Source organism: Thermobia domestica, chromosome 7, assembly GCF_964235325.1.
Source record: "Thermobia domestica chromosome 7, izTheDome1.hap1.1, whole genome shotgun sequence".
NCBI classification, from domain to species: Eukaryota; Metazoa; Arthropoda; class Insecta; order Zygentoma; family Lepismatidae; genus Thermobia; species Thermobia domestica.
Window position 1 is genome coordinate 161453419 of NC_137460.1, and position 16739 is coordinate 161470157.

The 16739-nt window shown below is 36.4% G+C and overlaps 1 protein-coding gene across 1 annotated transcript in view; it reads left to right on the plus strand.

Moving 5' to 3' along the window:
* Positions 1 to 16739, plus strand: part of Atg5 (autophagy protein 5) — a gene marked incomplete in the record, with an annotated part of 79305 nt that overhangs the window by 33732 nt on the left and 28834 nt on the right. The window contains 2 exon segments of the mRNA XM_081765513.1: positions 9848 to 9933; positions 12060 to 12176. Of these exon segments, the coding sequence (XP_081621639.1) occupies positions 9848 to 9933; positions 12060 to 12176 (203 nt within the window).

Sequence of the window (16739 nt, forward strand, 5' to 3'; positions counted from 1 at the left end):
GAAGTTAAAATATGCGTCGCTTGTTGCCAGTGTGATGCAATTGATAACTTTTATGCTGGAATAGTCTTATTATTATTATTATTATTATTATTATTATTATTATTATTATTATTATTATTATTATTATTATTATTATTATTATCAATCGTTGATGTACTGTAAAAGAAAAATATGAACCGTTAAGTGGTAGATTTTATCTGTTGTTTTTTGATATCTTCTAACAGTGATAACAAACTGCTTGTAAATACTGTACGCAATGATTATCAAGGACAATGGCATATTAATGTAAGGACTACTCTGCAGACTAGCAATAAATAATAGATAAACAATAGTTGAAAAAAAAAAGTAACTAACTTGGGCACGTCAGGGGACATCCACATTGCGCATTATGTTCGCGTGGTGTTATCATGTTCATTTGGCTAATTTTAATAAGGTGAGCCTGATGTATAAAGTTGTTAAAGTCATATTATTACTCCAAGGGCCGTACGATGGAGGTATTAACGTTAATATTAATGGCACTAATGAGCACTTACTTACTCTAATGGTTAACCTTATTTTTGAGATGATTCTTAGAAGTGGGCGTGTTGGCATGCAGTTAGAAGACCTATATCCATGATTTAAAAAGCACACTTTATCTGTGGAGTACTAACAATTTGCGTCACTATCGAACACTAACGTAGCACTAGCGACGTTTAAAGTCGAAATTGGGGTCTGACATAAGTGGCTTGTCAACTTCACGGACATTATATTTTCCTTGAATGCGAGAATTTTGCGCCCGGGAAATTTGCGCCCTACCACAAAAATAGGGAAAAATGCGCCCGCAATATATTTGCTCTGGGATGTTTGCGTCCTACCCCAAAAAGAGGGGGAAATGCGCCGGCTATATATTTGCACTGGGATGTTTGCGCCCTACAATTCAACTTATTTCTGTATTGTGAAAAGTAACTTCCACTCACACTTGAATTAGGCTTGTCTCTCATCGTCTCAGTGAATTACTCCATCCGTTATAATATTCCGAACAAATCAAAAAAATACAATTTTAGTTCACTAAAGGGCAATCCATACAAATACAATTTTTCATTATACTACAAAATTTACAATAAAAGTATAAATGACTGATATATAATTATTTATTAATATAATCAAAGAGTATAATTTAATCTACAAAAGGCTGTTTGGCTCTACCCAGATATTTCTGTTCACAATTCTTGCGAGTTGTTTGGCTTTTCAGGACACAAAATATAGAAAAGAAAATGTAAAGTGAATGTAAAATCAGTTCAGTAATATTATCAAGAAAATTATGTACAATGTGTTTACTTGCTGGAATTACACTTCAAACACACAATTGCGTTCAGTCGTTCTTTCAGAAAAAATGTTCCGGGGGGCACACTTAGTATTCCGGAGGGGGGTCAGTGCTGGTACTATTCTATTTATTATTATATTATAAACGTATTATTTTGGTCTCTGAGGGGGCACTCTGAGAGCTCTGGGGAGGCCAGGGTTCCCCCAAAATCATCTCTGGAAGAAGCAGTGATTGCGTTGATCCGTTGTGTTATTTTGGCTTATATTGAAGTTTATTCTCCCCTTATATAGCCACAATGAAAATAAATCACAAATGGCATGGCTGTGGGGGGGGGGGAGGATTGTTTATGCTGTAATGTCAGCCCCTCCGAGCAAATGCGTAAGCTCGAATAGGTTCTTTTATTTCGCAGGGCTCAAACTTCCCGGTGGAGGTACATCGCAGGCGTAATTTTCCCTGTTCTTGAGGTAGGGCGCAAATTTCCCAGGCGCAAAATTCTCGACACCGTTCGAATGACCTCGGAAGACTATATCTTTTTCAATACTTTCTTATATTCTTTTGCTCGAGATTTCTTCATAGCTTCTTATTAAAATACTTACTAACATATCCTCATTTTATTGTCCTAACCAATCAATATGGGCATGTTGTCAGTAAATATTTAGATTGATCGAGCCCCTGGTGTGTAACCACAGTATTTCATATCATCCCCTCATTAGAAATCTTCTCTAAACGAACCAATATATGTTGTCAATAAAATATTTTAGAATGATTGAGCCCCAGGTAATTAACCACAGTATTTCGTGACAGACCCCCCTTCGTATTACCATATTCTAGCTACGTGCCTGACTCAGCTAATTCTCTACATTCTTTACCAAGCACGCATTTTCTAAAGCGGAAAGTGTTCTGTAAATACCTAACATAAGCTCATTATTTTCAGCAGATGCACAAATTGGGTAACATTCTATCTACATGAATGTTATATATGTCGATTACTGGAAACCGCTTCTCGCTATCTATTACCATATTTACTATATAATGATTAACGTTAAAACAGGAAATGGTTGATTTGTACCGCTTCCGGTTTGAATATTACATTCTTCAGGGAACTCGATTCTTAACTATTGACTCTGTACATCGTGGGCAAAATTGATGGTAATCCATCAGATAGTTCTTGAGACTGTTTGTTTCACTGACGGACAGAATGAATATATGGCTATAGAGTTTCGATAAACTAAATTCTTTAATGAGTGATGATGGAACAAATACAAGAAAGGGAACCAAGAGTACCACCGGGAAAATTTTCGAACACAAAATTAGCCATCCAAAACCCACATGTCCTGGGTTAGAATACCATAGATGAAAACTCTACCACTGAGTCATCAATCACCCGCTTATTAGTTTTATTAATTATTATATTAATATAAATTAATGAATGTCTACTTATGTTAATTATTGAACAGTTACATTGTATACTTCGTAAAGTGAAAAATTATAAATTTGTATTTACTGTACATAGGTATGTTGACAATAAGCGAATGTTATTACAATATTTGTTGATATTTCTTTTCCTTCACTGCCTTTCGTCTGGTTAAAAAGTAGTTTGCAGTGCTTTGGAGCAGCTGCAGGTGGGAACGCGATAATGTTTCAGACATACCGGCGACTTTTTTGTGTGTGAAAATAAGACCTTCCTCATAAAGCAGTAAATAACTGCAGCAGCAATTGTCTACGTAAGTGATAAAGACATATCCAACTACAAGAAACTAATACAGTATATATATTCATTATTGTGTTTTTCTTTTAACAGCTACTAGCTAGGGATGGCCAATTCCAGAATTTTTATCCAGTAAAATCGGAAAAATTCCGGATTTTTTCCGAATGTCGGAATTTTTCCAAAATCCGGATATTTTCCGAAATCCGGAATTTTTCCGAAATCCGGAATTTTTCCGAAATCCGGAATTTTTCCGAAATCCGGAATTTTTCCGAAATCCGGAATTTTTCTGAATTCCGGAATTTTTCCGAAATCCGGATTTTTTCCGAAATCCGGAATTTTTCCGAAATCCGGAATTTTTCCGAATTCCGGATTTTTTCCGAATTCCGGATTTTTTCCGAATTCCGGAATTTTTCTGAATTCCGGATTTTTTCTGAATTCCGGAATTTTTCTGAATTCCGGAATTTTTCCGAATTCCGGAATTTTTCCGAAATCCGGAATTTTTCCGAATTCCGGATTTTTTCCGAATTCCGGAAAGTAAATTTTCCGATTCCGGAAAACAAAATTTCCGGATTCCGGAAAATTTTGGCCATCCCTAGTTTGAACTATGTTTATTATTATTATTAAGTATTTTGCTTTCGGCAGGTCCTGGGACTAACGAGGATTTTTTTTTTTTTTTTTTTTCAATTTTAGATTTTGGCCTGGAAATGTTTCTTCCACTTTTGTCGATCTTCAGCTTCCCCTTTTAACTCCCAATATTTTCTCCTATCTTTCAAATCATCGATCAGTTGTGTTCTTCCTATTCCTCGCTTCCCTTCCATCTTTCTTTCTATGGCGGTATAAAGAAGACAATTTCTACGCAAGATGTGTCCAACCCAATTGGCCTTTCTATGAAGGATGGTGGCTAGAAGTGTTCTCTTTTCTTCTATCCGTTTTAAAACATCTTCGTTTGTTGCTCTCTCTGTCCATTTTATCTTCTCCATCTTCCTCCAACACCATATTTCGAAGCTCTCCAAATATTTTCTCTCTAACTTCCGTAATGTCCAAATCTCTGAACCATACAGTCCAATGCTTCATATATAGCACTTGACCAACTTCTTCTTAAGTCCAATATTGAGTCTGCTAGTGAAAAGTGATCTTTTCTTGTTGAATTCTTCTTTAGCTTTGGCAATTCTTGACCTGATCTCTTTGGTGCAGTAAGCGTCTCTCGTCAAAATACTTCCCAGATACTTGAAATTATCAACCTCGTCAAGTTCTCTTTGTTCTACTCTGATCCGTACGGGCGTGTTTCCACGGGATATTCTCATGACTTTCGACTTTTCGATGTTAATTTCCATTCCATACAGTTTTTCAGTATCAACTATTTTGTTAATCATCTCCTGTAGTCCTCCTTCGGTTTTAGCTATTATAACCGTATCATCTGCATACCTGATCTTGTTAACGATCTCCCCTCCAATCTTGAAATCTCCAATTCCCATTAAAGCTTCCTTCATTAAACATTCACTGTAGATGTTAAATAATTGGGGAGACAAACTACATCCTTGTCTGATTCCTCTTCCAATCTCCACACTATTGGTTTCTCCTTCATTCAAGCGCAGCTTCACTCGTTGTCCTGTGTACAGGTTTTGAATGAGTCGTCGATCTTTCCAGTTGACTCTGATTTATTTAAGTATTTTCAGAAGTTTCGTTCAATTGACTCGGTCGAAAACTTTTCGCCAGTCGATGAAGCACAAACACAACTCTTCCTTTACATCGAGAATTCTTTCTGATGTTATTCTCATCAATCCAATAGCATCTCTGGTGCCTTTTCCTTTCTGGAATCCAAATTGATCTTCTTCAAACCTCTCATCTATCTTACTTTCCAGCCGCCTATTCAGTATGCGTGCAATGATCTTTCCAGTATGGAAAATCAGGCTAATGGTTCTGTGATCGCTGCACTTCTTTGCTTGGTTTTTCTTGGGTAATGCAATCATTGTAACATCAAGAAAATCCTTTGGCCATTCTCCACTCAGGTAGATCTTGTTAATAAGTGAAGTCAGTACTTTCATTGCGTTGTCTCCTAATCCCTTGAGCAAATCTACTGGTATGTCGTCTTCTCCAGTAGTCTTTCTCCTTTGCATGTCTTTGATTGCTTGTACTACTTCACTTTTCAATATACTGGGTCTTTTTTCATCATCATCCACCTCTTCCTCTTCTTCAGTCGCCATATCTTTGGGATGGTTCTGCTGATCATACAGATCTTTTATGTATTCTTCCCAAATTTTAAGTATTCTTTGATGGTCAGTGGTTACATTACCTTCTTGATCTTCGATGCTGAACGTTCGTATACTTTTGTTAGCTTTCCCTCCTAATTCTTGTGCTTTCTGGTACATCATCATATCTGCCGCGCCGTTGAAGTTCCATTATTTCTTCACATATCTGTTCCATGTACTTTTCTTTTGCTTTGTCTGTCTCTCTTCTCAACTCATTGTTCAGCCTTCTGTATTCCTTGATGTCCGTGTTTTTCGCCCTTCTGCGTTCTTCCATCGTCTTAAGCATTGCTTCAGTTATCCATGGTTTTCTCGGTGCTCTTTCCATCCTGCCAATGTTATTGTGGAGTGTGTCAAGTAGAATCTGTTTAACTTTTCCCCAACTATTCCCTATATTGTCAACCACATCGCCCATTACACAGAATTTTTCTTCTGTTTCTTCTTTCACATCATCGTCGATATTTCTTAGTCGCTCCAAGTTCCATTTTCGATTTCTCTTCTCATTTTTCTTCATCGACTTTAACCACGTTTGCACTTCCGCCACCGATCCAATTCAATGTCTGCTCCTGGCAGTGTCTTCACGTCTCGTACACTATTCCTGAAACGTTGCTTCACAAGAATGTAATCGATTTGGTAGCGTTTCCTATCTCCTGGACTTTTCCACATGTACATCTTCGTTTTTCTTTTCTTAAACCACGTGTTCTTCACCACCAGATCATGTTGCCTACAGAAATCGATAAGCATTTGACCTCGTTCGTTTCTTCTACCTAGTCCAAATGGTCCCACTACCTTATTCGCAGCTCCTTCTCCTACTATGCTGTTGAAGTCTCCCATTACTGCGGCGTTGACCTTACCTCTTCCTTTCTGATGGAATATGTCACTAATCTGATCATAGATCATGATCATACTAATCTGATCATACATCTGTACTTCATTACCATCATCGCCGGTTGTTGGCATATGCACTTGTATTATCACAATATCCACTGGTTTTGCATGTAGTTTTACAAACATCAAGCGGTCACTGCAGTATTCCACTTTGGTTACACTTCTTGCTACTTCGTTCTTCATTGCTTTTGCGACACTATTCTCACCCTTATCGCCACCCGAATAGTATATTCTGTAATTTCCCGATATTATCTCATCTTTTCCTGGCCATCTCACTTCACTCAAGCACACTATGTCCACTTTATATTTGTCCATTTCCACTTTTAAATTTTCAAGTTTTCCCTCACGTCGTAGAGTCCGTACGTTCCAGGTTCTTATGCTGAAATTAAAGTTATTATTATTTTCTTCTCTGATTATTCTTCCCGGAGCAGTCCCCACCCGGAGATCCGAACGGGGGACTATTTTACCTCCGAAATTTTTTACCTCAGGAAGATCCATCATATTTATTTATTCTCCTCCTTCGTCCCTTCTGGGAAAAAGATAATGTGGTAGTATTTCCATTTCCATTTCCTTTCCACATCTCCATGCCGTTGACCATCTAGTGGTTCATCCTCCTTTTAGGACAGTTTCCTCTCCTAAGGACAAGAAGGTGCCTTGACCTCCATCCGCCCTCCGAGAAGGCCGTTGGCACTTGGTAGAAGCTGACTCCTTATCCCGGGAGTCGGTCGGTCCTCACCTACGTTAGCCGCCAAAGACATTGCTCGCTTTCTCCCGCGAGGAGGTGTAGGTTGGGATTTTCCCTTCGTTTAGGATGAGATCCGAAGGCTTTTCTCAAACCTCTCCAGTACTTTTAGAAAGCTGAACTGTGTTTAACAATTTAAAAATGGAAACGTAGCACACCAACGTCATTAAAATACTTTAGTAACAAAACGTATCGGGATAGCAAGTAACAAATTAGACCCGTTTGGAGTGCGAAATTTACTATTTTTGTTAGTTAAACAAATATACTTCTAATATACAGGGCTCGAAAAACACCAGACGTCAGATCGCTATTGGCGGTTGAGAATACGAATTTGCTGCCTAGCTTTTTCTGACGTTAGATTGCCAATTTTTATCTGCCAATAGTTTTGATTTTTATGTGGTTGGATGATTTAAACTACTTCAAAATCTCCAATTAATCTTGGTGCTTAACATGAATTTTGATTCGTACATAAGAATGAAGAATAATTGGCATTTCAGTGCATCATGAGAAGACATGTACATGAACATAAAACAGATACACAATGCCGCATTGTAAAATTTTATTGCCTTCAATTGCTCTTATCTTTATCTTTGGCCTGTAGACTATGAGCTTGTACTTTTTATGCCTTAAATTATAATTTAAGGCTATGAAATTGGATATCCATTATTGGGGTGCCTGTTTCTTCGCAGAACTGACGCCTATGTCAGAACAAAATTTTTCGAGTCCTGCTAATGTTATTGGCATTTAGCATACTTTTTGGGGGTGGGAATATTAAAGTGGCTGCTCCCCCCCTCAATTCTAACTAATTTCTGATTTCTTGTTTTACATTAATTATATTCGTTCCTTGTGTTTTAGCAGTCTATCTTTCGTCATTGCTCGTGTTAAAAGGCATTCAGTGTAACGGTTAGTTGTGGTGTTAATAACCTTGATCGCTTAAGCAATTTAGAATTAAGGTGATTTCTTGTTACTTTTTCGGTTGTTATTTTGAGTAGTGTTTCTTTATTTTATTGTTCCACTGGTTCTGGAAGAGACAGATTTTTAAACATCCATAACGGATAAACGAAATGACGAGATTCCTCGCAACATTATTTCTCTATAATATGTACAGAGTGGTAGTCCCATACTGATCGGTCATGATATTTTATATCATTTACTTATTGTTATCCATACAGGTATTGATTTAGTTTCTTCCTTATCTGTTCTTAATTTATTCTTACTTATACCTTAAGCTCGGAACAAACTAAAGCAAATAAATTCATTATCTTAATAAATTAAAATGTCATACTTCATCGATGCTGTTCAGTATACCTTCTTTTAGGCCACCCTGTATAAGAATACCGAATTACATTAAATTAAAATCAACAAATGAATGTAAACACAAGTAATGTTACAGTAACGATAGTAGTAATATCTTCAAATAGGTATAACGCACTGTAGCTAAAGGGCGTAGTCCAAACTTGCTCCGTATGTTATATAAATCAGGGCGCAAAATTTCAGTCAGACGCACTCGCCAATCCAAAAATGATGGTCGCCACTATCTATCGCGTACAAATTGAGAGATGTTTCTCCCATGGCCTTTGGTTTGACAAAATTTCATCGGGGCATAAAATTTCAAAACCAGACCATTAGATCCAGGATAATCAATTTTGAATTGGACAATTTATATACTTGTTAAGAAATATCTTACCTTGAGACTTCACGTTTGTGTGACGCTCTTTCTCTGCAGTAAAGTACCAGTTGTTGATTGCAGTTTTCGGATCAAAGCCCTTAAGTGAAGGGCTATTGATGGAAATTGTTAGCAAATCATCCAGTGTGTCAGTCTTTAGTGAATTTTTGTAGGCAATCTTAACACTGTTGAGACTGCTGAAGCCTCTCACATGAAGCAGTATTCACTGGTAAAACTGTACAAAATGTGATAATTGGAAGCAAATTTGGGAATCTTTCACTGTAAATCTTTTTCAGTGTCTGATTCAACGTCAATGAAGAAAGCGACTATTGGAGGAAAACTATTTCGATTGAGGGTGGGAAAGGAGGGGCGAATTACAACGTTGTAAAGACTTCACTTTCCATGTCCATTGTGAAGACTTCACATTCTGTGTTTTCTCTTACTCAGTGACAATTATTTTCGTGCGAAATAAACTGCGCAGTCCTGTGCGTTTAGGCAGAAACCATTCTTATTGAACACTGGTCGCCAGCTCTAAATTTCCAGTCTCCAATGGCGACCTGGCATTTTGCGCCTTGATGTATATATATATATATATATATATATATATATATGTCAGTAATTAAACATATTTCAGAAATATATTGAAATATGTGTACGAAATAATAGTAAAAGTCTAATATAAATTGAAGTATAAGGCAAGTAGATCCATATTTGGCTCATGTGTTAATTGTAGAAATAAGTAGTACCAATGACATCAGTTCCAAACTACTTTACGCCACACCTAAAATTTTGAAGGAAGTTGTAGAAAACAGACCACAGTTGTAGGTTGTGGCGATAACAACGATAAATGGAAAGTAAAATTTATAAGAAAAGTCAGGAAGTACACAAATACAACTGATTGTTTCTTTGTTGACGTTGGTACCCGACGTCGCTACGCCCCAACTACTACAGACTCATCCACCATGTAATGGATTTCCGTCTGTTCGGAACCTCCTTAAATACAAATTAGGTTCTAGTGACGAACTAGTATACTTCGTGTTTCTGATTTTTGGTTCCGATTTATTGATGCGGAAGGAAGAAAATACAAAAGCAACTTGTTGAAAAAGTCATGTGCACTTGAGTCATAACAACAGCAATTACATTACGTTTAATATGTAGATGATTTCATTTCCAAAGTTTATCTAGAAGAAAAGTTCATGTTAATCATTCGTAATATAACATAATGTGCTCTTCCGTTTTTGTTTTTTTTTTCCCTTACAATTTTATATTCTCAACAATGTGTTCTTTCCTGCAGGTTAGAAAACACTTCATACGCTACATAAACGCTGAAAAGCAAGAAGCAGAAATGTGGTTGGATTTCAATGGACAACCACTGAAATGGTAAGTGAATTCGATAACAGTGATATATATATATATATATTCGCGAGTTGTTACAAAAGTTCTAAGCCTACTTATGAACTAGGAGCAGCAGAGAGCTTATGGATGATTACTTTTCAGCTTAGTCCTCTGACAAGTCAATTCATTTTGCCCACCGATGTTCAAGTGCATTAATGCCGCTGGCAAAAAAATAATTTGTCGAAAACCTGTTAAGTTTCATCTATGGCATGCATGACGTCATCATCAGTGTCAAAATGAGTACCTTCTAACTTCTTTTTGAGCTTTGAAAACAGATGAAAGTTAGAAGATGCCAAATTAGGCGAATGAGATGAGCGGGTAACCAATCCGTAGCTGCTGTCGTGAATTGCTGCCGTTGCGATGACTGGCTTGTGGCCAGGGGCATTGTCTTGATGGAGAAGTACACCTGCTGTCGGTTTCCTACGACGCTTCTGCCGAATATTATCACGCATCTGTCGTAGCATATGTCCTGCATAGTACTCCCAAGTTACTGTTCGCCCCCTTTGAAAAATAATCCACCTATCCCAGAATATGTAACCATCACTTTTCCTGCTGAGGCCACTGACTTGGCCCTCTTCGGAGAGGAGATGAAAGGTTTTTCCACTGCTTGAAACTTTGTTTGGACTCTGGTTGGTATGGTGGACCCAGATCTCATCTACTGTTATGAATCTAGTGCGAAAGGCATCTGGATTTGTCCGGAAAAGATGAAGATTGTCCCTTGAAATGTTGCGTCTGGTGAGCTTTTGATCAGGTGTCAAACGTTCTGGCACTCATCTCGCAGAAACGTTGCTCATTCCCAGATGCTGGGTGATAATTCGGTCAACGCTTGTAGTAGGTCAGTCCACTGTCTCAGCAATGTGCCTGATGGTCATTCACCGATCAATCATGATGATTTCATGCATTTTGCCAATATTCTCTGAGTTAGTGCTTCCACGGGCCTTCCTGATCGAGTGTCATCTTCAACGGAGGTTCTTCCCCTCTTAAATTCGGCTGCCCATTTCTTCACTGTGGCATATGAAGTGGCACTATCATTTAAAGAAGCAGCCATGTCGGCATGGATCTCTTGCGGCTTTAAACCTTTTTCGTGGAGATATTCAGTAACAGCTCTCGCCTTGAATTTCTCCATTTGGTCACACTTTGCTAACTTTTTTTTTTTTTTTTTGTCTTTCTGGGTCTGTAACAACAGAATAAAAATCGATATTAGTACCAAATTTTATATGGCATCACACGAAGGTTCAATAATTACGGCGTAAGAGTATTGCATGTCTAGTTCTAATAATTCTTGGTTAGGCGTACAATTTATGTAACAACCCTTGTATATCGTAGTATGCGTGTGATGTACAAAATCCGTCAATAAATTAGCTAAGCATACTCTGACCACATAGCATATTAAGCATATATATAAACATACTATGAATACAATTAATTTTACCATACGATTAATATTGGCAACGGCCTATAACTTTTATGTATTTCAGCTTTATACCCCAATTCAGAATAATATGCGGTACTTAGAATAACACCTACACAGGGCAAGCATTCTTTTTATTAATGTTTTAGTACCTGTTATAAACAATAAAAACTGCTTCCATCTACTGCTCGAGAATTTCATAATACCTTGCCTGGCGTTAATTTTTAACCTCAGAGCCATTTTTTTTTTAAATATAGCACTATAAAAATTAATCACATTAGTTATTGCAATGAATGATATAATTTACCAAGGGTGTTATAATTGCTTCATTTTTTTATACTATAAGGCCATTATTGGCAGTGTTCTCTTTTGCCAAGAATATAAAATTTGAAGGGAAAAAGGCAAACCTATGCTTACTGGAACTCTGTTTAAAGTCTGCTGAATTTTGATATATTTGGAAACATCTACGACATAAATACGTACACTACAGCTGAAGAACTTCTTTTCAATGTTAAAGTAGTAAAATGGATTCTGTTTTTTGCGCACTTACCCTAAATAGACTGAACCATTTATAATAAAAGACAGTGAAATGGCAGGGATTATGTAGAAGTGGGTTTCTAAGTATAAAGAATTTAGCAAGTCTAACAATCAATTAATTAACTTAATTGTATGATATCTTTACATAAATTACTTCTTTCAGGCATTATCCTATAGGAGTGTTATTTGACCTTCATTCACCTGATATCTCCCTCCCGTGGAATATTACTGTTCATTTTGAACGGTTTCCAGAAGCTGAAGTTTTGCATTGTACATGCAGGTAGGTTTAGTATGTTAGGATTTGTGTACTAATATACTCAGCTCCATAAACTTGTGCTTATTATATGAATTGAGTTATTTCTTTATGCCTGTCTGGGCGTTCCTATCAAATTTACTTATGTTCTAGTTATTTATATGTGAATCACAGTTGTCAATCATATTTTCACTTCCAATTTAGTTATGTTAGAATATAAGAATACATAGATAAAAAGTGTTTAAAAAATGTGCACTAGCCGTTCCTAAGGTAATTTGGGCATGAGTATGTGCAAATAGAAAGTTACAAGATTTAACGAAGATATAGATTATGGATGTTATGTAAGATATGATTTATGATTTCAAGATTACAAGAAGATAGGATAATGATGAGTAATATGTTTTAAGAGATTTATATGCAACTAGGATAAAGGTACAGATAAAGAATAAACAAGATTCAAGAAGATTGAATAAGTATTGATTTTGTGTAGATTACTGTTGTAGTATGATTGATACAAACGAAGTGATCTAGATACTATATAAAGATTTCCGATTAAGTAATTTAACCTAACAATTTGGCGCAGTCTACGGTAGGAGAGGATTCAAGCTCTAGGATACCAGTATTGATCCAAGAAGAATTAAAGTTAACAGATTGTATTGAAGGATTAAAAAAGAGAGCTAGGATACACAATGTCTTCATTGCCAAGTTTTCCACCTTTCAACTGTGAAACCGATCACCTGCAAGCATATCTGGATCGTTTTGAACATTTATGTATAGCCACACAAATCCCAGATGACAGAAAGGTCTCAACTTTGTTTGCTATTATTGGTTCCGAAGCGTATGAGCAAATTTGTAATATGTGTTGGCCAGATTCACCATCAGAAAAGTCATATGAAGAAATCAAGACAGCTATGAAAACATGTTATGCAGCAAAAGTGAACGTTATTTCGGAGAGATTTCAATTCCACAGCATGAAGCAGAAGCCTTATCAGTCTATTAATAGCTTTGTACTAGATCTAAAAAAGCAATCATCATTTTGAGGCTACACTTGTTGCTTGGATGAGAATCTTCGAGACCAGTTTGTGTTTGGAGTCACTGATGAAGCGATTCGGCGTAAGCTGTTAAACACAAAAGATTTGACTTTCCAGCAAGCTATAGACATTGCGTTAACTATGGAAAGCGCCGAACAACAGTTGAGGTTATATAAGCCTAAACCAGAGTCTGGTATAAATATGGTGCATCCGACAAAAAATCGTTTTGCAAAAGTTAACGAGCGGCATGGGTCTAGTTCCACTTCAGCATCTCCAAAATCATCATCATCTCCAAGATCGTCACCGAAATTTCCTGCTCGGTGTAGTTTCTGTAGATTACAACACAAGAGAGGAGCTTGTCCTGCGTGGGGAAAACAATGTTTAAAATGTGGACGTAGGAATCATTTTGCATTAGCCTGTCAATATGACACTTTTGAAGCCTCTGAAAATACCATCAGGAAGTCAGAACAGGACGAACTAGTTGAAATGGCAAATCAGCTGAAGTTAGATCACATATTTTGTGATACGGAAGAGGAACGCACACTTTCTGATTGTGATCCACACTATGGCATGAGGGACATATTGTGGTATGATCAGTGGAACCAAGAGAATTCACAGTGCAAGGATGAACAGCGTGACAGGACCAAATGCACGGATCAACAGCAAGACAGGATTGGGTTGGCAACAGTGGCAACCGACGGATTACAAGGGCATATGTCAGAGCTGCATGAAGTAGAGGTACCGAACTACCCAGATATAGGAGTTTTAGAGGATAAGCACACGAATTCTCCCAAGAGAGTTAAACGTTGTTGGGCCAATTGGTGGTACAAGAAAAGGTCACGAGATCATCGGAAAGAGTCTGATAGCAAGGAGAAGAACTGTGATTCTGTGGAAGCCGGCAAGAACACTTCGTGGACGGAGGAGCTGCAAGAGTGTGACGTAATTCTTGCTCAGCTGATGGAGAAACAAAAGTGCATGCAGGCACAGATAGATTTTCTGCAGGAGAGATGGCAGGCGCAACAAAGAAGAAGGAAGTTTAGAAGATGGAAAGGAAACGAAGATTATTCGGAGGATTCCTAGATTTCTTTGATTTGATTTCTGTTTCTGTGATACGTTTCAGTTGCAAGTGGTTAGATTATGTTGTAAGTTGTTAGATTAGGCTACAAGATATATAAGATTACATAAGATGTTAGATTAGGTTTCAAGGTATAAGTCTTATTTTGTAAAGAGGGGAGAATGTTAGAATATAAGAATACATAGATAAAAAGTGTTTAAAAAATGTGCACTAGCCGTTCCTAAGGTAATTTGGGCATGAGTATGTGCAAATAGAAAGTTACAAGATTTAACGAAGATATAGATTATGGATGTTATGTAAGATATGATTTATGATTTCAAGATTACAAGAAGATAGGATAATGATGAGTAATATGTTTTAAGAGATTTATATGCAACTAGGATAAAGGTACAGATAAAGAATAAACAAGATTCAAGAAGATTGAATAAGTATTGATTTTGTGTAGATTACTGTTGTAGTATGATTGATACAAACGAAGTGATCTAGATACTATATAAAGATTTCCGATTAAGTAATTTAACCTAACAAGTTAATTACGGTTTAATGATTTACTCGTTTTTAAACTGGTCTTATGTTGTATCAAAGTTGAAAAAAAAAAAAAAAAGAATTTCTTTTTTTAGAAAAAAAAATCATTTTTGTTCAGTTTCTTTATTCAAATCGATTTTTTAAAATTTAAATCACTTATTTTAAAACATAAAATACAATTTTTTTTAAGCTGATAAACTACGGGGCTTTCAGATTTCTTTTATTACATGATGTTAGGATACAAACGAAATCAAGGGTTTCCTTATGCTTATGTAATGTTTTTCGAAGGTATTCTCATACATGACAGTTACGTAGTAGCAGTACATTATTGTTCTCCTAATATATAGGACTGGGCACTTACTGTGGTCCTCAGAATTCACTTCACAATAATTGGACGAAAGATAATTATGATAACCTTAGGAAGTATTTCTTTTTAGGCATCTTAATTAGTAAAGACCCAAAGTAAAATATGCACGTTTAGAATATGCTACTATTTTGTAAACTGCAAAAATTTTGCATTGTGTTGGGCAGTGAGTATATAACCTTTTTAAAAGTTTGTAGATACATATATTTTGCTTAAAAATGATAAAATTGTTCAAGGTAAACTTGTATATCGAAATGAATTATATATAAATGTAAGTATTTGTTTTCAAGTTACCTTTACTCAGTAGGATACCTCTCGAATGCCACAGATGCTCAAGATAAGATAGCACGATATTTTAGTAGTAAGGTGCTTCTGATCAAGAATAGCTTTATTTTTTTTCTTTCCACTTATATTATTAACAACTAGCTGAAATCTACGTCCGTAACACGTGAAGAATGCGTTTATGGCAGATATATGAAAAGTATATTTCCACCTTCTAAGGATGTATATTTGAATAGAAATGAAAAGATAGAAATTCAACTCGACCTAAGTGCTAACTGCTGTATCTTGAAAAAATCCTTTCGAGTGTTGCTGCCGTTATCATGTGCGTAAAATCTACCCCTTCTCTTAAAATATCATTTCAGTCAAGATACAAACCTAATGGCCCAGATCAACCATGTTTAAAAATTGATTTTAAATGGTTTAACCGTGTCTTCACTTTTGACATTTTATGAATACAAAATAGGACATTAAAATATAACTGAAATGTTCCTTCTTTAGAGGCAGAATTTTGGAAAATGCTGGGATATATTTTAAATTATTTTCTATAAGGATTTTATATACCGAGTTCCATCTGCCTAACTTGATGGGCTTGTTATATATATATAAAGAATTTTTTTTTCGTGCAATGCACCCTTATACAATAAGAGACTAATAACGGGTGAATTAGGTTATACGATGCGGAAGTAGGAAATAGCTACAGGTCACCGAATATCATATGGATAACATAACAAGACGTGTAAGATGAGCAGGATACGTCGTGAGAATGGGCAATACACACGGGGTGCACAAAATTGTATTCGTGAAGCCAGGGCAAAGCAGACATTTGGGGAGGCCAAGAATTTAGAAGGTTAAAACATAAAAGAAGACTTTAGAAAAGGTTAACAATAATCCACCTTGATTTTCTCTGCAGCGAATAGCATCCAAAGGGGAGATTTTGTTCTTGTAACAATACAAACCTTCACGCTTCGTACACTATAAAATTAGCGTGTTATGTACTATGAGAAAACAAGCGCTACATTACTCGCCGAGGATTATTACAAATTGTATATTGGTATGCATGCTATCTAGAACCCATAGGAAATACAGGAAAGATGTAAAACAGATTGAGATGCATTCAGACAATGTTCGCAAGTAAAAATAAAGGAGGAGTGTTCATACTCAACATTCGAACCCATACTGCATACCGGTAAGACAATCCTTTACTGACCACACCATAAAACACTATCACCACATTTCTCTGTCATTTCCTATCTTCGTTTTCGTTCATCCTCTATAAGCTTAGATCATTTGTCATGCAGTATGCCAATTTTTGA